We start from the raw sequence: 21,438 nt of genomic DNA on the forward strand, positions 1-21,438 counted from the left end.
TCAATATTTAAGTAATTAGTGGTGCCACAACATCTAAATACTATCAATCTAAACTCAACCACTCAAATTAAAGCTTTGAGCTAAATTTGCTCTGTATTTGTTTCCTAGGCCTACTACTACAGATCATATTATAACTATGTATTTGTCTGTAGAGTCCTACCTGTGTAACAAGAGGCTCCAACAGTCTTTCAACTGCCAGAGTTCGGATCTCTAGACTTTTGGGGTCCCATTTGAAGTTTATGTTGCCTGTGTGGACAGAAGTCATTTCTGAAAAAGAAACAAAAAGGACAAAGTTAGGCAAACATCAAACACAAACATGAAATATATAACAAATCTCCTACTTTTATAAAGGACTTTTATATCAGCACAGCTACATTCTAGATGGGGAAAAAATACTTACAGAGCCTGCACTAGAGGACCCAGTAACTTAATCTCTTACACTTTCAGATGTCAAGCTTATAAACAGTAGAAGTACTATAAGAGGCACTCCCTTTGGGCTTCTCTGGCACCAAGACACTTCTACTTTCAGTTTTTCAACACCAACTTAGAAGTAGGATGAAAAGCTAAAGTGAATGAAGGCCTGATTCTGGTTTGTCTTACTCCACAACATTTGTATCACAGTATTACCTAAAAGGCATAACTCCTTCATTTTTGGATGGATTCTTGGAGAATAGCCTGTCTTACTCTATTAAAACATAATGCAGAAGTCTGCTGCCCTCTGTACCTACAGCTATTATCACTCATAGTGAGAAGAAATTTCAAGTCACACTTAGTCAAGTATCAATGTAGACTTCCATTAGACAGAGGCTTTAAGACTAGGAGAAAAGACTCAACAAAAATATCAGTTAGTGTTTGCTTCTAAAAGTTAGTGACTGAAAGAAAGGAAAAAAAAAAAAAGACGAGAGGTACATAACGGAAGTAAACACTAACTATAAACTTTCTAGACAACCAATTTGATAGATATTTAAAACTTTAAAAGAATGTGTTCTTGGGTAGCCCTGGTGGCGCAGCGTTTTAGCGCCGCCTGCAGCCCGGGGTGTGATCCTGGAGTCCTGGAGACCTGGGATCGAGTCCCACATCGGGCTTCCTGCGTGGAGCCTGCTTCTCCCTCTGCCTGTGTCTCTGCCTCTCTCTCGCTCTCTCTGAATGAATAAATAAATAAATAAATCTTAAAAAAAAAATGTGTTCTTGGGGCACCTGGGTGGCTCAGTGGTTGAGCATCTGCCTTTAGCTCAGGTCGTGATATAGGGATCCTGGAATGAGTCCTTCATAGGGCTCCCCAAGGGAGCCTGCTTCTCCCTTTGCCTATGTCTCGGCCTCTCTGTGTCTCTCATGAATAAATAAAATCTTAAAAAAAAAAAAAAGTGTTATGACCCAAAAATTCTACTTTTAGATTTTATTCTAAAGGAAAAACCAGGGCACCTGGGTGGCTCAGTAGTTAAGCATATGCCTTTGGCTCAGGTCGTGATCCTGGGGGCCTGGAATCGAGTCCTACATCGGATGGTCCCCACATGGAGCCTGCTTCTGCCTCTGCCTATGTCTCTGCCTCTCTCTGTGTCTCTCACGAATAAATAAAATCTTTAAAAAATAAATAAAGGAAAAACCAACGTGCATGTAAAAACTTGGATATAATGATGTTCACAACAGCAGCACATATAATCATTAAAAATTATAAACTACCTCAATTTCAGAGAACACTGAATAAATAAATCATATAACTTACCACACAACACTTGTGCCACTCTTAAAAAACAATGTTTACAAAATTTAGGAAAAACAAAAACAAAAAAGAAAACAGTGTTCTCACTGCCCAGGTCTTTATTTCTATTAAATACCATTTCCTGTTAAAGGGAACCAGGGCTCCTACAAAAAAGAGGGAGGGAGTTACTTTCAGGTCTAAGTTGTTCTATTCTGCAGAAAGTAAAGAAGGGGTACAAAGACTAATCTATCAAAACAGAGAGGAACCAAAGGCTCCACTGGCCAATAAGACAAATTGAGTATACAAAGCATGATGACTACAACTGCCCGACTGACAGGTAGGCGGGCAGGTAGGTACATAGGAAATTATCCTGTAACCACAGAGATTCTCAAAAGAAATAGGCAATTTTCTTTACCATAAATGTAAAACAGAATTAGAAAATGATAGGGAAAAAAGAAAATGATAGGGCAGCCCCGGTGGTGCAGTGGTTTAGCGCCCCCTGCAGCCTAGGGTGAGATCCTGGAGACCCTGGATTGAGTCCCATGTCGGGCTCTCTGCATGGTGCCTGCTTCTCCCTCTGCCAGTGTCTCTGCCTCTCTGTGTGTGTCTCTATGAATGAATGAATGAATGAATGAATGAATGAATGAATGAATGAATGAATAAATAAATAAATAAATAAATAAATAAATAAATCTTTAAAAAATAAAAAAGGTTTCCTGAAAAGGAGAAGAGAAGAGAAGAGAAGAGAAGAGAAGAGAAGAGAAGAGAAGAGAAGAGAAGAGAAGAGAAGAGAAGAGAAGAGAAGAGAAGAGAAGAGGATCATTTGGGCAGCCCGGGTGGCTCCTTCAACCCAGGGCGTGATCCTGGAGACCCAGATGGAGTCCCACATCGGGCTCCCTGCATGGAGCCTGCTTCTCCCTCTGCCTGTGTCTCTGCCTCTCTCTCTCTCCTCTCTGTGTATTCTCATGAATAAATAAATAAAATCTTGAAAAAAAAAAAAGAAAAAAGAAAAAAGAAAAAAGGGAACGGAAGGGAAGGGAAGGGAAGGGAAGGGAAGGGAAGGGAAGGGAAGGGAAGGGAAGGGAAGGGAAGGGAAGGGAAGGGAAGGGAAGGGAGAAAGAAAATGATCATTTTGTAAACCCCAGGGTAGTAACTGATTCAGGCAATGATTATCAGTGGATGTTATTAACACCCTTAGTGAAAGGCTACTGGGAAACAGAATACTTACTTGTAAGGTATCAAAGTATCACTTGACAAGTTACTTATTAATTAACTGGACCAAGACTTATTTTTATAAATTTGTGATCTAATGGCCACCCTCTTAAACAGGTAACTAAACTTAGTATTACTAATAATGAAACACCTGGTATTATTATATGCCTCCTGATATGAAGAATGTATTATCTATTAAGTACTCTTGATGAAAAAAAAAAAAGCTTTAAATGTTTTCTAAGTCTCAGTGTTACTATAAAATGAGTAGCTGTGCAACAGCAAAAATAAATGTTTAACCAGAGTCTACTGAAGCTTCTATATAGGGATTCAAAACCTTTTTCAATACCATGGATCCTTTTGGCAGTCTAGTGAAGCCTAAAGACCAAAGGTTTTGTCCAATAAAAATACAGTGTAAACCACCTATGTAATTTTCTTTTTTTTTTTTTTTAAGATTTTATTTATTTATTCATGACAGACACGGGGGGCGGGGGTGGGGGGGGGCAAAGACACAGGCTGAGGGAGAAGCAGGCTCCACAGAAGGAGCCCGACGTGGGACTGGATCCCGGGTCTCCAGGATCACACTCTGGGCCGAAAGCAGGCACTAAACCGGTGAGCCACCAGGGCTGCCCCACCTATGTAATTTTCAATTTTTTAGTAGTGATATTAAAAAGAAATGGGGGACGCTTGGGTGGCTCAGCAGTTAAGCGTCTGCCTTCAGCTCAGGGCATGATCCGAGGATCAAGTCCCATATCCAGCTCCCTGCATGGAACCTGCTTCTCCCTCTCCCTGTGTCTCTGCCTCTCTCTGTGTCTCTCATGAATAAATAAAATCATTTTAAAAAATAAAAAGAAATGACAGTACATAATACATTCAAAAAATCGTTACAGCATATATACAGTATTTTTTACATTAAAGATATACATAAATACTAAGTGTCCAAATCTGGAATTTGCTTTACACTCACAGCACATTTAAAGTCAAAGAAGCCATATTTCACCTGTTTAAGAGCCACCTATAGCTAGCTAGTGGCTTCTGTACTTCGATAGGGCAGCTATAAGACCCTTTCTCACAACATTTTTCAAATGCATAAAACACAAACCAAAAGATTACAAAGGAAAGACATTTAATGAAATAGTTATCAGGATACTTTACAAATGGATGATACAGTAATTATATGTGCTTCTATATTAATATTAAATAAGACTTAGCAAGAAGTCTGACAACTACTTCAAAGTAATAATGAACCCACATTTTTTTCGACGTAATATTGTAATTATTGAAGATATGAAAAACTGAGATTCCTACTGGTGACAAAGTTACAGGTTCAACTGTAGTTTGTAGAAATGCTAAATTCCTTAATAGTGAAAACAAAGACAAAATTTTTCAAATTCAAATTCACTGCAAAAAACTTAACCTAGACTCAATTTCAAGCTTATAGGGGATACAGAAACATATTATGTGGGGGATCCGATCCGTGGGTGGCTCAGCAGTTTAGTGCCTGCCTTTGGCCCAGGGCGTGATCCTGGAGTCGTGGGATCGAGTCCCACAGTAGGCTCCTGTCTCCCTCTTCCTTTGTCTCTGCCTCTCTATGTCTATCATAAATAAACAAATCTTAAAAAAAAAAAAAAAAAAAAAAAAAAAGAAACATATTATGTAACATCATGGGAAAACACATCCAGAATGTAGAATACTTTAGAAGACAAGAGAGCCTCAATTCTTCAGAAAGTCAGTATTTTGGGGGAGAGAGAGTAGGTAAGAAGGCTATTATTCTAGACAGATTCAAGAGACCTAAGAAATCTCATACACTACTAGTATCTTGTTTAGACAATAGTTTGAAACAAGCAACTATGATATTTATAAGGAAACTGGTGTTTAATACTTATTAAATAGTAGATGTTATCACAGAATTACTGTTCAATTTCATAGGTGATGGTGACATTGTGGCTATATAGAAAAATGACTACTTCTAGGAAATGCATGCTGAAACATTTAGGGGTTAAATGTTAAGATGTCTGAGCTTTCAAACAATTCAGCAAAAGTTAAAATATGTACATACAGAGATGAAGGAACCATGAAAAAAAAATACTCATAACTATTAAATCTAGTAGAGGATGGGGCCCCTGGGTTGGCTCAGTTGGTTAAAAGTCTTCCTTAGGCTCAGGTCATGATCCTGGGGTCTTGGGATCTGGCTCCCTGCTTGGCTATCAGTCTGTTTCTCCCTCTCCTCTACCCCTCCTCCCCACTCGTGCTTGCTCTCTCTCTCAAATACATACAATCTTAAAAAAAAAAAAAAAAGACCAATCTAGGTAGTGAACATGTGGATGGCTGTTCTTAGATTTATTCTTTTAGCTTCTTTGTATACCTGAAATTTCTCATCTAAAAATATGACTAAGATGTTATAGAAGTTTATGAGAAAAAGCTCAAAATAGGGGTGCCTGAGTGGCTCAGCTGGTTAAGCATTTGCCTTCGGCTCAGGTCATGATCCCAGAGTCCTGGGATGGAGCCCTGCATTGGGGTCCCTGCTCAGTGGAAGTCTGCTTCTCCCTCCACTCCTCTCTGCTTGTGCTCTTTCATGCTCTGTCTCTTAAATAAATAAAACCTTAAAAAAAAAAATGCTCAAAGTATATACTATTAAAGATGGTAAAGAGTTTCAAAACAATATGAAGTATCACCGCAGAGAGAACTAAAGATATCTAGATGTATAAACCAAAATATTAACAATAGTTTTATCTTTTTTAAAGATTTCATTCATTTATTCATGGGGGGGGGGGGGGAGGCAGAGACACAGACAGAGGGAGAAGCAGGCTCCCTGCGGGGAACATGATGTGGGACTCCATCCAGGACCCCGGGATCAGGCCCTGATCCCAAGGCAGGGGCTCAAGGGCTGAGCCACACAGGCATCCCTGAGATAGTTTTATCTCAAGAGTGAGATTTATGGGTAGTTTTAATATTCTTTTTATTTAACTGTATTTTTTATAAAATCATACAGGCATTTAGAATTAATTACTTTTGTAATTTAAAAAGCTGAATCAGGGGATCCCTGGGTGGCGCAGCGGTTTGGTGCCTGCCTTTGGCCCAGGGCATGATCCTGGAGTCCTGGGATTGAGTCCCACGTCGGGCTCCTGGTGCATGGAGCCTGCTTCTCCCTCTGCCTGTGTCTCTGCCTCTCTCTCTCTCTCTCTCTCTCTCTCTCTCTCTGTGTGTGTGTGACTATCATAAATAAATAAAAATTTAAAAAAAAAAAAAAAAAAGCTGAATCAGGGATCCCTGGGTGGCTCAGCGGTTTAGTGCCTGCCTTCAGCCCAGGGCATGATCCTGGAGTCCTGGGATTGAGTCCCACGTCGGGCTCCTGGTGCATGGAGCCTGCTTCTCCCTCTGCCTGTGTCTCTGCCTCTCTCTCTCTCTCTGTGTGACTATCATAAATAAATAAAAATTAAAAAATTAAAAATTAAAAATTAAAAAATAAAAACCATCATAATATAACTGATACAGGCAAAAATCATCAGAGAATGTTAAACCAAGTGGTTGCCAAGTTTATAAAGAAACTGATTGTTTACATATTCGCATGGTAATTCCCAACAGATTATTTTCTGATCACAGAAAGGGGGTGGGTTATAACTTTAAAGTGAAAAAACCTGGCAGACACTACCTTAACCAAGTGATCAAAATGAACATCCCAAATAATAGGACAAATTAACATCATATAGTTCCTGATATGATGAACTAAGAAGGATATAACATCACTTTGATATGTCCTACCAAAACTACATAGCCTCAATCTTGTCATGAGGAAATACCAAACTCAAAGTGAGGCATAGTCTACAAAATAAATGGCTATAGTCTTCAAAGATGTCAAGATCAGAAAAAACAAAGATAGACTGAGAATTTCTTCCAGACTAAAGGAGCCTAAAGAGATATGACAACTGAATGCAGAATGCTGTAATCCTGGACTGAAATTGTACTTGCAGAGGGGGGAAAAAAACTGAGACAAACCATAAAAATCTAAGTAGATTCTAAATTAGACAATAGTGTTGTATCAAATTTACATGTCTTCATTATACTGTAGTTATGTCCTTGTTGCATGTAATGGACATGATGTCTGCAACTTGCTCTCATGGTTTTAAAAAATATAATACACTAAATATGTTCCATATACAGAAAGGAATGGAAAGTGGAAAAGAGAATGGAAAGAAAAAAGGGAGGGAGGGCGAAGAAGAGGCACAAGGAAAGGGGGAAAAGGAGGAGTTGTAAACAGAGTGAGGGGTAGAAGGAGAAGGGAGCAAGAGTAAAGACAGAAGGGAAGAATAAGGCGCACCTGGGTGGCTCAGTGGTTGACCATCTGCTCAGGTCAAGATCCTGGGGTCCTGAGATTAAGTCCGCATCGGGCTCCCAGGAGGGAGAGCCTGCTTCTCCCTCTGCCTGTCTCTGCCTCTCTGTGTCCCTCATGAATAAATAAAATATTTACCAAAGAGGGGAAGGGAGGGAGGAAGGGGGGGAAGAGGGGGCAGGGAAGGGAAGGGGGAGAAGCAGAAAGGAAGGGAAGGGGGAAGGGGAAGGGAAGGGGAGGGAAGGGGATGAAGGTGAGAAGAGAAAAAAGAGCCGAGAGAGAAAAGTAGGAAGGGAGAGGAGGAGGAGGAAGGAGAGAGGAAGAAAGGTGTCTAGAGCTGTGGCTAGTGTAGCTGAAGGATTGATTTAATTTTATTTCATTTTAATTAATGTTAAATAGCCACTAGTGACTACCTTATCAGACAGCACAGTTCTAGACCCTACAGAAAGCAACATCAACACCTAAATGACAACCAGTGTAGAACGGTACATGTCTGTGACTAGCCCACTTGATAACTTTAATAGAAAAATGTCTTCTCCCACAAATGCATGCTTGAGGCACAAATAGACCCTTTAGATACTTTTTAAAACATTAGTGCAGGCATCATCTAACATTTCATAGATTTATCTAAGCATTAAAACATCCTACAATCACTAGGGATGGGATGCCAAAAGAAATTTAGATTTGCTTAATCTGGTAACACAGAATGCCAGTTTCCAGGAAATGTGTTTCATTCCAAGTGGGTAAATTTCCTCTCTACACTTACATTATGTCAGGCCTACACTTTGGTTTTTAAAGGTTGTTTGTCCATGCAACTGATCAGCCCAAGTCAGTAAACCTTAGGAGATGGAGTGCTCTAGATTGCTAAAGGGCTGACAACAGCTAAAGCAAATGTCATCAAATGTCACAGATAAGACATTTCAGAAAGAATGATTTGCCCCAGGGACCCTGCATTGCACAACCATTGCAGCAACACAAAACAGAAAACCTTTCAAGGGTAGTAGAGGGAAGGTGCAAAGAGGTAAGTGAAGCCACTTGCAGAAAGACGTGGTCATACCTGTGTTTTAATTATTAAACAAATACAACAATGAAACAATTCAGTTTCCCAAAGAAATAAATTTTTTTTGGGGGGGGGGCGGATTTTTTTCTTGAAAAGAAGAGTTAGCTCAACCTCTGCCTGGGGAAAAAATCACTAGGTCTGAGGACTTGGTAACTTTGGAAAAGCAGCAAATCAAGGTCCAAACGGCACAAATGCATTCCTAATGCCCTTTTTTTTTTTTTTTTTTAAGATTTATTTATCTGAGAAAGAAACAGAACACAAGCAGAAGGGAGAGGTAAGCGTGGAGCCTGACACAGGGATCCATCTCATGACTCTGAGATCATGACATGAGCTGAAATCCAGAGTCGGACATAACCAACTGAGCCACCCAGGCATCGCTTTTCCTAGTGCTTTAGAATCCACAACTCAGGCCAACTTTTACTTCATGAGCAAAAGTGGGGACAAAGGTGAAAATCCTGAGCTGAGAAACAGGGTCTCGGGCCGCCAGGGAAGACACAGAAAAGAAGGAAAGCTGTTTGGGAAATACCACAAAGAGGGAGGAAGCTGCCCAAAGTAGGCCTGTGAAGACTGGGTAGGCCAAGTCAGAAAAAGAAAAGGCTTCTCTGAAACTTGGAGGAAAAACTAGCTTTTTGACCTAAAGAAGAGTACCCTGAAGATTTGTACACTTGCTGATAATAACACTGTCCCCCCACCCCTCAAAAAAAGGGTCTTTTGTTTTTCTTGTTTTGATATTTAGGGATAAAAATTACTCCATTCTCTTAACTTGAAAAAAAGGCAAAGCATTAAGAACAGTAAGAAATTGCAAATAATACCTAATCACTCAGGGAGGCCACCAGGAGAGGCCAGGACAGGTGAGTGAAGAAAGCATGTGTCCAGCTGCCCATTAGCTCCAGGCGGCCACTCAATTATGCAGATGAAGGGTTGGCATAACATTTTTTAAGAGACCCAGAGACACAGAATTTTATGTGAATCTCCTTGTTCCAAAATATCTCACTGTGTAAAGCAAACAAAAACATCTGAGTGCTAGGTTTGCCCAGCTAGTCAAGACTTTGTAACTTAAAAAAAAAAAAAAAAAAAAAGACTTTGTAACTAAGAACGAGTACTCCCCTGAGGTCCCTTCCAGTTCTATATTATATTCCAGAACTCTACAATCCTGTTAAGTAATATCTCTGAGGAGGTCTTCAGCGTCCCCATAAAAATTCACCAGACTCAGGCTGCTGCTGCTAAGTGTTAAGGCAAGAGACTCAATCACTCACTCACATTGAAACACTTGAAATATACTGACACTTGAAAATTGAGAACCCATTCAGTATGTTTTCAAGTCTTTCAATAACCATGATGGAAGCAGAGTGACTGCCTTGTGCAGCACCTTTAATCAAAGGCCCTGCCAAGAGTGACGCCAAACATTATTAAACTATACAACAGAGCCAATTTATGCTTTTGGTGACCCCAACCCAAAAAGGATTTCAGAAAGTAGAAGTAGAGCATTTAAAATCTAATAAGAGGGATCTCTGGGTGGCTCAGCGGTTTAGCGCCTGCCTTTGGCCCAGGGCGCGATCCTGGAGACCTGGGATCAAATCCCAGGTCGGGCTCCCGGTGCATGGAGCCTGCTTCTCCCTCTGCCTGTGTCTCTGCCTCCTCTCTCTATCATAAATAAATAAATCTTAAAAAAACAAAACAAAGCAAAACAAAACAAAACAAAACAAAAAAATATTGACAAGTCTACCAGGAGAAAGCTCCTGCCTTAATCTTAGTCATATATTTGCTTCTTTACAATTAATAGTATTGTTTAGAGTACCTAAACAAATAACTTTTAAACTCTTGGCAGTTTCTAGTTTTCCAATTAACTTACAGAGTACTCCTTCACAAGATCTATTGCAAAACCTACTAGAGCTAGCCAACCTTAATGAAGTACAGCAACCTTAAGGTTTATCTAGGAGGGATCATGCTTAGCGGAACCAAGTAAGAAGTTAAACTGTAGTTATTCAGTCTTCATTACCGTATTTATAAATAGCAATCCTGGCTATTACGCAAAAGTTCGCTATACATTCAGAAAGGGGCAGAGATGTAGGCGTTTGACTAGCAATCTCTAGGATAGAAAGAGAAATGGAAAAGCAACAAGCAGAAAATAAAAGCATAGTTCTATCAGAACCAGGAGGCTGATTGTTGGCAAACTGCCTCATTTCTGCAAAGAGCTTACATACCTTCTCTAAAGACATTAAATGTTCATTTACAACAGAATAGCCACATCATTCTTAAATCCCGTCTGCTCCAAAGCTTTAGAATATCCTTACTTTGCTACTTGAAGCCATTTTTTCTAACATCAAGGTTAAGTTAATGCAATGTAAAGATGGTTCATTTAAATGCAAATCAGGAAATTTTAAAATTAAAAGTACCTACAGTAACGTTAACTGTCACACTGCACAAGATAAAGGATTATGGATTACTCCACTGCAGCAACAAAGATGCCAGGCTGCATCTGCATTAAACAGAGTTAATACAGCTGTTGGAATCTCAACTCCCAAATCTCCCAGTAACTATCAAAACAAAAACAAAAACAACCAAGGTAACCCTTATAATTAAGATTCACTCTGACACATGCCTATTTTACTAAATTCCCTACAACCAAGCCTGTCACTTTCTTCTAAAATGTAAACAGGTTGGTGATACAGGCAGAGGGAGGAAAGAAGGGTAAGGTAAGAGTTATAAAACACAGATGGCTCATGTAAACAAAAAGAAAACTTGTTTTTTTTTTTTTTTCCCTCCACAATGTGGTCACTTTCTAAACCCAAGTACAATATCATCATCAAAAAAGACAAAAATGGAACACCTGAGTGGCTCGGTGGTTGAGCGTCTGCCTTCAGCTCAGGGCGTCTGCCTTCAGCTCAGGGCGTCTGCCTTCAGCTCAGGGCAAAATAAAATATTTTTTTAAAAAGCTTAACCTTGATCTAAATGGAGAGCCAAAATCAGAGTAAAAAGTTTCTTATCTAAGGCAGAGTAACTAACTGGATTCCATAAACCATGATTTCTATGTGATCAACTCACCATACCCAAATACATTTTATATCAGGCACTAATATAGCACACAGTAGTTGTCACTCTTTCAGAAATACAAATCCATGAGAAAAAGGACACCTGGTTAGATCTTTACTGTTTTTAAAGATCATTGTGATGATTATCACTATTTTTTCATAAATACTATTTTTAATCATACTAAAAGTTAATCACTTTAATTTTGTTCCTTTTCTTGTTTTCTTGAGAGCACATAAGACAATGAGACAAGACAAAAGAAAGAAAAAAAAAAAGACAAAAGACCTAAATGAAAAACTGTCATGCCACATGCATCAGAAGATATAATGATTACCAAAAGCGCTAAGCAAAGGACCAAAAGGTAAACCTAAAAAAACAAAATTCAATCAACCATTTAGCCACTCCATCAGCATCTGTTTGAGCCCCTTCTCCATATAGGCATTATTTCAGCCGGGAAGGAACTAAAAAAATCTGCCTTCAAGAAACACTAAGACTATACTAGGCTAGGAAGAAGACCATATACTAGGATAGGAAGAAAATTAAAGGGGATAATGGTAATAGGGTTAGGTAGGGTCTTTCAAGGGCCTTTCTGACATTTGAACTGTAACCTGAAAGTCCAGGAAGACTGAGCAAGTGAGTATCTGAGAGAACACTGCAGGCTGAGGTACCATAGACAAGGCAGCAGCTCCCAGGACTTACAGAAAGAGAAGGCCCATGTGGCCAGCGCATGGAGCAAGAAGACATAAGAGATGAAGGGAAAGAAAAAACAAAAGCTCCAGAGCTGCCTGAAGTGACTATTTACAATATGAACCAGATATCTATATTCCTTTACTTAGCTTCCACCCCATATGATTGAGGCCATTAACAATGGAAGAGTGTTCCAGAGAAAGCTGCACTAAGTCATGGTAACAACTGATTATGGATGCGCAGTAAGTCCCTATGTCCCTAAGAAGCTGGATGACTAGTCAAAAAAGCAAGGAAGATTGAAACCGGCATCAGAACTGAAGGCACAAGAGAAAAGAGACAAAGGGAAAGGCGGTTTTTGCTTTAGAGGAATGGGACTAAAAGGCAAAGAAACTTTTCACAACTGAGAAGCAGCCCACAGGGAAAAAAATTGTATTTTTCTTAGAAACCCAGGGGAAAAGATCCCTGAACTTGGATTGAGATTAGGAAATTACCCAGATTGGGAGGCCTGGATGGCTCAGCGGTTGAGCGTTTGGATCCCAGGGTCCTAGAAAGGAGCCCCACTTTTAGAGACAGTGCCCTGTCTCTCATAAATAAATAATTTTTAAAAAAGGGGGAGTTAAAAGGGAGGAAGAAAATAAAGAATTGCCTCTAAAACTTGTAACATATACTTTTTTTTTTTTTTTTAAAGATTTGAGTGAGAGAGAGAACCCACAGAGAAGCTGGTAGGGGTAAAAACTCCCCACTGAGCAGGGAGTCCACCTCGGGGCTCCGGTATCGATGGGGGAACACAGGGTTAGCTGAGGACAAGGCATGAGCTTGGGGCAGCACACTGATTGACAAGTCCTTGAAACAGGCAGAGGGCCACTCCTCTACAGACTCAGCTGCCTCGATGTTCATACTTTCCTAAGGGCACAAGGCAATCTTAGCCCAACTCCCAGGAGCCTGTGAGTCTACTTTAACACATAAAAACTCCTTTAGAGGGAACCCTGGGTGGCGCAGCGGTTTGGCGCCTGCCTTTGGCCCAGGGCGAGATCCTGGAGACCCGGGATCGAATCCCACGTCGGGCTCCCGACGCATGGAGCTTGTTTCTCCCTCTGCCTATGTCTCTGCCTCTCTCTCGCTGTGACTATCATAAATAAATTAAAAAAAAAAAAAAAAACTCCTTTAGAAATTTTCTTTAAGGACGCATGGGTGGCTCAGTGGTTGAGTATCAGCCTTTGGCTCAGGGCGTGATCCCTGTGTCCCAGGTTCAAGTCCCACATCGGGCTCCTTGTGGAGAGCCTGCTTCTCCCTCTGCCTGTGTCCCTGCCTCTCTTTCTGTGTCTCTTATAAAGAAGTGAAAGAAAAGAAAAGAAAGAAAAGAAAAGAAAAGAAAAGAAAAGAAAAGAAAAGAAAAGAAAAGAAAAGAGAAATTTCCTTTTATCTCTAAACCCCCAAGATATGTGTTGGCGATCACCCCCAAGCACATGGCCCACAGATACACATCTGAAGGGTCTCATGACTCAGGTTTTATTACACAGTAATAAGTGAGCTCTTCCTTCCCAACAGCAGCTAGCCCCCTCAAGGTCCTGGAAATCTTGCTTCCAAAATTCTTTAGAGAGTACAGCTATCCCCAACCCGTCCCAATTCCCAGGTACATAATTAGCCACCCCTCACAGGCCCAGGGCAGCCGTTCCTCCTGCCTACGGTCCTGTCCCCTGGCTTTAGTAAAACCACCATTTCGCACCAAAGATGTCTCAAGAATTCTTTCTTGGTTGTCACCTCTGGACCTCACCCCTCCAAACCTCACCTATATTCCAAAACTTCATCAGTATCATGATCTGAGCCAAAGGTAGATGCTTAACCAACTGAGCCACCCAAGTGCCCTGTAATACAGATTTTTGATGACCTATTTTGTCATTCATTGACTTACCAATTATCACATCCTGGGATCCTGCTAGGTGCAAGGGACACAAAAGACTAATCAGAAATGCTTATCAGATCATCATAGCAATTAATTAAGAACTGTGGGGGCTAGAGGTAAATCTCTGCAAGATGGGGCACTTAGGTTTAAACATTATTTTGAGTTAAAAGCAATCAAGGGGTGCTTGGGTGGCTCAGTTGGTTAAGTGCCTGCCTTCTGCTCAGATGTGGGATCCAGCCACCAGCACTGCTCAGCAAGGGGCCTGCTTCTCCCTCTCCCTCAGCCTACCACTCTCCCTGCTTATGCACAAGCTCACAGGTTCTCTCTGTCAAATAAATTTTTTAAATTTTTTTTTAATTTTTTTAAATAAAAAACAATCAGGACGCCTGGGTGGCTCAGCAGTTGAGCATCTGCCTTTGGCTCGGGTCGTGAACCCATGGTCACCAGATCGAGTCCTGCATCGGGCTCCCTGCATGGAGCCTGCTTCTCCCTCTGCCTCAGTCGCTGCTTCTCTCTCTGCGTCCCTCATGAATAAATAAAATCTTTAAAAAAAAATCAAAATCCAGTGGATTCAGGAAAAACCCTATCTCCCCCATCAACTGCCTGCTTATATTAGGAAGAGAGCTATTAACAGATTTCTCTTTACCTAAGACACTTACCTACATAACAGGGCGACCTTTGTTTTACAAGGATTTCCTTTCACCTTCCTACTAATGGTCTTTCTCCCCTTTATATCCTCATATCCCTCCCTTTGTCCTTAATTCACGTATATACGTTGCCTATCTTTAGAATCTCAGTGTTTGTGTAGATTCCCCTTATGTATACTATTAAATTTGATTTTCTCCCTTTAATGTGTCTTACGTCAATTTGATTCTTAGTCTAGCAACACAAGGACTTTGAAGGGTAAAAGAAATTCTTCCACCCCAACAGTAAAAAGGAAACAGGTGCCTTACAAGGGAGAAATCTGGCAGATGCTAATTAATCATGCATTTAAACTTGGCATCACCACCAGAACAATATGACAACTGTTGCAATGCCCTCATTAAGAAGCAACATCACATGCATAGTACTGCCAAAAATGGAAACAATCAGACCAATCCAAACTATAGAGTATCTACAAAATCAGCCCAAACTCTTACAAAGCGTCAGTATTGGGGAACCCTGGGTGGCTCAGTGGTTTATCACCTACCTTCGGCCGAGGGCATGATCCTGGAGTCCCGGGATCGAGTCCCACATCCGGCTCCCTGCATGGAGCCTGCTTCTCCCTTTGCCTGTGTCTCTGCCTCTGTGTGTGTGCGTGCATCTCATGAATAAATAAAATCTCTTTTAAAAATTAAAATAAAAAGTAAATTTTAAAAAAGTGTCAGTGTCATGAAGGGGGAGGGGAACAGAAATAGAAACTCTAAAGAGATATGACAACTAAATGTAGTATGTGATCTTGTATTGATTCCAGTTTTGTTTTTTGTTTTTTTAGTTTTTTTTGAGAGAGAGGGAAGGGGGTGGAGAGAGAGAGAGAGGGAGAGAGCGCTTGAGCAAAAGCAGAGGGAGGGGTAGAGGGACAGGGAGAAGCTGACCCCCTCAGTGAGCAGGGTGCCCAACAAGGCGCTTGATTCCAGGACCCCAGGACCATGACCTGAGCCTAAGGCAGATGCTTAATCAACTAAGCAACCCAGGTACCCCTCATTCCTGGATTAAAAAAAAAAAAAATCACTGGGACAACGGACCAAATTTAATACGGACTCTACCATAAAACCAGTATTTCTGGGAATTCTGTTAAAAGGCAAATTCTGATTCAGCAGGTTGATGTAGGAAAGCGTTGAAGTTCAGAGCCAATGGCCAAGAGAGAATTTAGACATCTTTTGTGCAAAAGGTGATTTTATTAAGGATACCTGGGGGTAGCTAGGTAGTTGAACATCTGCCTTTGGCTCAGGATGTGATCCCAGAGTTCTGTGATCAAGTCTCACACTGGGCTCCCAGCATGGAGCCTGCTTCTCCCTCTGCCTATGTCTCTGCCTCTCTCTGTCTCTCATGAATAAATAAATAAAATCTGTTTTTTTTTTTTTTTAAAAAGGTGATTTTATTAAACCACAGAGATGGGACCCATAGACAGAGTTGCACTGGGGTTGTGAGGAGTGGCTGATTATATACTTTCAAGTTGGGAGGGGATAAGGGATACCCTAAGTCTCTAAGGAATTTTAGAAACAATGTTTCCAGGACCTTAAGGGGGCTAGCTATTGTTAGGAAAAGGTTGTTTATTACTTTCTAATAAAACCTTAGTCTTGAGACCTTTCAGATATACATTAGTGGGTCACATGCTTGTAAAATGATTGCCAACATACATCTTGACGGGTAGAGGTAAAGGAAGATCCCAAAGGAATTTTTATATATCAAAGTAGACTCACAAGATCCTGGGAGTAGGGGTAAGACTGCCTTTTGCCCTTAGCAAAGTATTAAGATAAAGGCAGTTGGGCTTCTAGAGAAGGTCACTCTGCCCATTTCAAGGACTTTTTAATGGACTGTAAGTAGTAAGCAAATTTAATTTTTCTTTTGCCTTTGTTTCCCACATTATGTCTAGGGTAGAACATCAGAGACAGCATTTCTCCCAAGTTCCCAGAGAGAATCGACAAGGTTCTTGGACCACTCTTTAAAAGGAATTACGCGGGGATCCCTGGGTGGCGCAGCGGTTTAGCGCCTGCCTTTGGCCCAGGGCGCGATCCTGGAGACCCGGGATCGAATCCCACATCAGGCTCCCCGTGCATGGAGCCTGCTTCTCCCTCTGCCTGTGTCTCTGCCTCTCTCTCTCTCTCACTGTGTGCCTATCATAAATAAATAAAAAAATTTAAAAAAAAAAATAAATAAAAGGAATTACGCTACTTTATCAATGTAAAATGTCTTGTGTGATATTGCAGTTAGGTAAAACCTATGTCCATACTCTTAGGAATTACATGCTGAAGAACTTAAGGGTGAAGTACCCTGGAATCTGAAGTTTACTTTCAAATGCCTCGAAAACTTTATATAGAGTAACTGAACAAATATGAAAGATGCTAATAACTGGTAAATCTAAGTGAATTGACGAATCAATTGCTTACTCTATTACTCTTTCAACTTTTCCATTCATTTGAAGATCTTAAAAAAAAAGTTGGAGGAAAAGGCTCAGTCTATATAAGAAAATAGTCAAATAAAATAGAAAATAGTTACAATACATCAGTGCACAAGAGCAGAGTCCACAAGAGTCCAGGGAGTCCTCACTGAGAATCTGCTGTCCAAGACAAAGGAAGGTAACTGTTTCAGTTTATAGGAGGGGACAATAGCACCAAAGAACTTCGAAGCCTTCCAAAAAGAAGCATGAGTGGAAAACAGAAGATAAATATTTAAATGGCAAAAAATAAAATGAAATAAATGGCAAAAAATAAGGTTTAAAGATGACCAAAGAAATTAAGGGGCATTACAGGTTTGTTTGGTCTTTATTTTTCCTAACTTAAAAATACCTTGGGCCCATTCTATTCTTACTGTTTATAATACTACTTGAGAAATCCTACAACCCCATCCACCCATTCACCCACCTGAAAAAAAGCAGCAAATCTCACCTCTTCATAGCTGCCACAGTGAAGGCCAAAAGTGGCCAGAGTGGCATTTCCCAAATTCAAAGGACTTCTCCCCACAAGCAACTGAAGAGCTGAGTTCCTCCAACTCCATAGGGTGCAAGGAAAGCATTTTCCTCCCTATCTATTCCCTCGTGGGCTTTCCCCATTTCTGCTAACCAAAGTTCCACCAAACCAGCTGCCCTACTAGACTCTAGGCCCCTCTTTCATCCTCTCCCTCCCCCCTCCTCTGCACTCAGTAAATACCTCACTCTACTAACCCTTCAGTCTCAGGGCTCTGGCCTAGGTCCCAGTTGAAATTACCTAGGCGTCTTCTCATTTTCAATCATTATCCAGACAGCCTCATTTATCCTAAGAGCCTACTCCCCCCTGAAAAAAATGAGGATGCTTCCCCACCATAAACAGGATGAAGCCCAAACTCCTGTAAACAAACCTGACTCAGCCTGAGACTCATCACCTGAATCCACTCTGTGAATCTCCAATGCACACATATATGTCCAGACCCCTTTATATAAATCCTTTCCTCTGTCCAGAGCACCTTTCCAGTCTTTTCCATCTTCCTTCAAGACACAAACAAGCATCCTCTAATCCCACAGAGAGAGCCGTTCCCTCTCTTCTGGTTCCCCCAACACTTCACAAGCTTCTCTGTTACAGCACTTAATACACAGCACTAGATCCGTGCATCCATCTCCCAGGAAACTGGGAGCTCCCCTTTGAGCACAGGGACCAAGGCTTTTTTGAGCATAACTTTGACCTAACAACATTCTATAAATAATCAACAACTGGCTTGACAGTTTCAGGTTTCATCTAGCAAGTGACACTTGTTGAAGAAGTAAGAAATGTCTCTCTCAAGGTACTCAGGTGGCTCAGTGGGTTGAGCATCTGATTCTTGATTTCAACTCAGGTCACAGTCTTGGGGTCCTGGGATCAAGCCCCCATGTTGGGCTCCAGGCTCAGGGAAGAGTTGGCTTGAGATGTTTCTCTCTCCCTCTCCCTCTGCCACCTCCCACCCCAACTTGCTCGAACACAGGCAGTCTCTAAAATAAATAAATAAATCTTTAAAACAATGTGTATTATAAATTAGCAAAAACAGCTACAGATTGCTAATTCTTACCTGTCAGTGATATTACTAAGGCTAATACTCTCATTAGTTTGTAAATTTCTTGAGGTTAGCAATGGTGACTTAAGAAATTCTTAACATCTTCCCCAATAAGTGCTTTGAAAGGCAGACTTTTAATAAATGTTTATTGCATTTAACTGAACCCTTCCCACTGTAACTGAGATACAGCAAACTAAAGGTTGCCTTTGATCATGACTCCATAAAGACACCTAGAAAACATTACATCTTTCATTGGTCTTAACGACCCCAAAGATGCTTAAATTTCTCTCAAGTATTGCAGTCTTCCATTCCCTTGTTTTTTCCCCCCCTTCTCCCAAGGGATCTAGCTCACATTTCACTTAGCCACTTCCCTGCAAAATGACAGGTTTCTAAAGATACACTTCAAAGTTAGACCACAGCTTTTCTGAGAACATGATGACCCCAGGTCCAAGGAAGAAAATGATAACAGATGATTGTAAGAAACCTTTGCCAATTCAGAGATCCCCAGGAAGAGAAAACCCCATGAACACTGATGAGTAACTTATCCTTTCAGTTCTGCCTTATTCACTGCACTATCATTTTTCACAAACCATGATTAAGAGTCTAGATTAATAATGAAATATTTAACGTAATGAAATATTCAATATACCATGGGAGAATAGTAACAGTGCATCTTTGCTTAGAAAGAAAAGCATGTATCGGAGCTGCACAGGGTAAATGGACTATTAGCAAAGATTCCTATCCTTCATGTCACTTGAAATGGGCTACACGGAATGCATTTCCTGAGTTATGACAGCACTTTCAATTTCAAGAACAGGGATTCAGTCCTACCTGGTTAATAAACCAGTACAGGATTATGTAACCTGATAATTAGGCTTCCAACTCACACCTTCAATTCGTAAAGTCAAATATTAATCAGCCATAACAATAAAACATTTTCAAAAGCAACTGATGGTCAACTTATTTATGACAATATTTACTAATGAAATCTCAGAATAAGAAAATGAGGGGAATCTAAGGCTCAATAAAATGAAATGCAATAGCCAAAACTAAGTAATCCAGGAAAGAACTAGCTTTAAAATTAGCAATTAAGAAGAAAAACCAGTTATTTAACACTAAGATTAAATTGGATTATTCATGGGATGCCTGAGTGGCTCAGTGGTTGAGCATCTGCCTTTGTGTTTTGTTTTGTTTTCTTTTTTTAAAGATTTTATTTATTTACTCATGAGAGAGACACACACACAGAGAGAGAGGCAGAGACAGAGGGAGAAGCAGGCTCCATGCAGGGAGCCCAACGTGGGACTTGATCCTAGGTCTCCAGGATCAGGCCCTGGGCTGAAGGTGGCGCTAAACCGCTGAGCCACCTGGGCTGCCCTCATTACAAAATTTTAAAGCAAATGATAGTTTGTTTCTTCTATAAAGCCCTGGAAGTCTCTTTAAAAAAAATTTCCACAGCTTAAAATTATAACAACTTTCCACAGTGTAATTCATGCTCTTCCTCTACTACAATTACAACACAGGACACACCACAAGGAACTTTAAAAACCAAATCATACTATTCATATAACACTTGTTCCAAACAATCAATCTTTATAAACATTTAAAATAACACTCAAGGCAGCCCGGGTGGCTCAGCGGTTTAACACCGCCTTCAGCCCAGGGTGTGATTCTAGAGACCCAGGATCCAGTCCCACATCGGGCTACCTACATGGAGCCTGCTTCTCTCCCTCTGCTTGTGTCTTTGCCTCTCTGTCTCTCATGAATAAATAAAATCTTTAAAAAATATAAAAAATAAAATAAAATAACACTCAGCAGTTGAGCATCTGCCTTTGGATCAGGGCATTATTCTGGGGTCCCGAAATCCAGTCCCCACATCAGGCTCCCTGCAGGGGGCCTGCTTCTCCCTCTGCCTATGTCTCTCTGCCTCTGTGTGTCTCTTATGAATAAATAAAATCTTTTAAAAAAAATAACACTCAAAGTAGCCTTTCAAATCATATTTACATTATACGCATTACTCCAAACTTGAGCCACTGAAAAAGCACAAATCACAAATTAAACCAAAATCAAAAAGTAGAGGTGATAGATGGCAGTCTATCAACAAGCAAATAGAAATGCATGTTAATTTCAAGCTCCATTGGAAATGGGGTTGGTGACATGCTTGCACATGGAGAAGTTTGATAGTTACAAGAAAAAAAAAAAACTAAAGAAAAAAATAATGAACATTTAGAGACTCCAAGAGTTTAGAAAGGGCAATGTGGAAGTTTTATTTTGAGGCACAGTTATTTCTGCACACTTTGAACTTTCAATAATGCATAAATTTAGTATAGTGCTCTTGCAAGTGAACAAACAGCATTAGACAGGGCAAATCAAGCCAGACTGTTCACTTCCCCAGACTGTTTGGCCCAGGTATACCTTGTGAGAGGCTGAGCTGATCAACACACTACACAAGCAATGACCCTCAAGGTCTGGAAGCTAGCACACTAGCATCTGGGTATATTTTAGGAATTGTTGCTCCAGGAAGGCTCTCCCAAGAAGTCTGATATATTTTGCATTTAACTTTATTTCTTTTCTGTTTTTTTTTTTTTTTTAAGGTTTTATTCATTTGAGAGAGAGCGAGCACATGTGGGTGACCAGGTTGGAGGGACAGAGTTAGAGGGAGAAGCAGGTTCCCGCTGAGCAGGGAGCCCTTTGTGAGGCTTAAATCCAGGACTCCAGGACCACCATCCTAGCCAAAGGCATAGGCTCAACCAACTGAGCCACCCAGGGCCCTCTTTTTTTTTTTCTTCAAAGAAAACAGAAGGAACTAGTAAGATTCAAAT

General features: G+C 40.6%; 1 protein-coding gene across 6 annotated transcripts in view; it reads right to left on the reverse strand.

The window, feature by feature from the left end:
• Positions 1-21,438, reverse strand: part of CTNNA1 (catenin alpha 1) — a 308,835-nt gene that overhangs the window by 150,202 nt on the left and 137,195 nt on the right. For 5 of the 6 annotated variants that reach the window (XM_072728459.1, XM_072728463.1, XM_072728464.1 and 2 more), the window contains one exon: positions 161-267. In XM_072728459.1, the coding sequence (XP_072584560.1) occupies positions 161-265 (105 nt within the window). In that variant the 5' untranslated portion in view covers positions 266-267. Of the gene's footprint in view, positions 1-160; positions 268-7,226; positions 8,507-21,438 lie in introns of those variants that run through there. The other variant, XM_072728461.1, reaches the window with a different exon arrangement.

The sequence above is a fragment of the Vulpes vulpes genome, chromosome 12, assembly GCF_048418805.1.
Source record: "Vulpes vulpes isolate BD-2025 chromosome 12, VulVul3, whole genome shotgun sequence".
NCBI lineage: Eukaryota > Metazoa > Chordata > Mammalia > Carnivora > Canidae > Vulpes > Vulpes vulpes.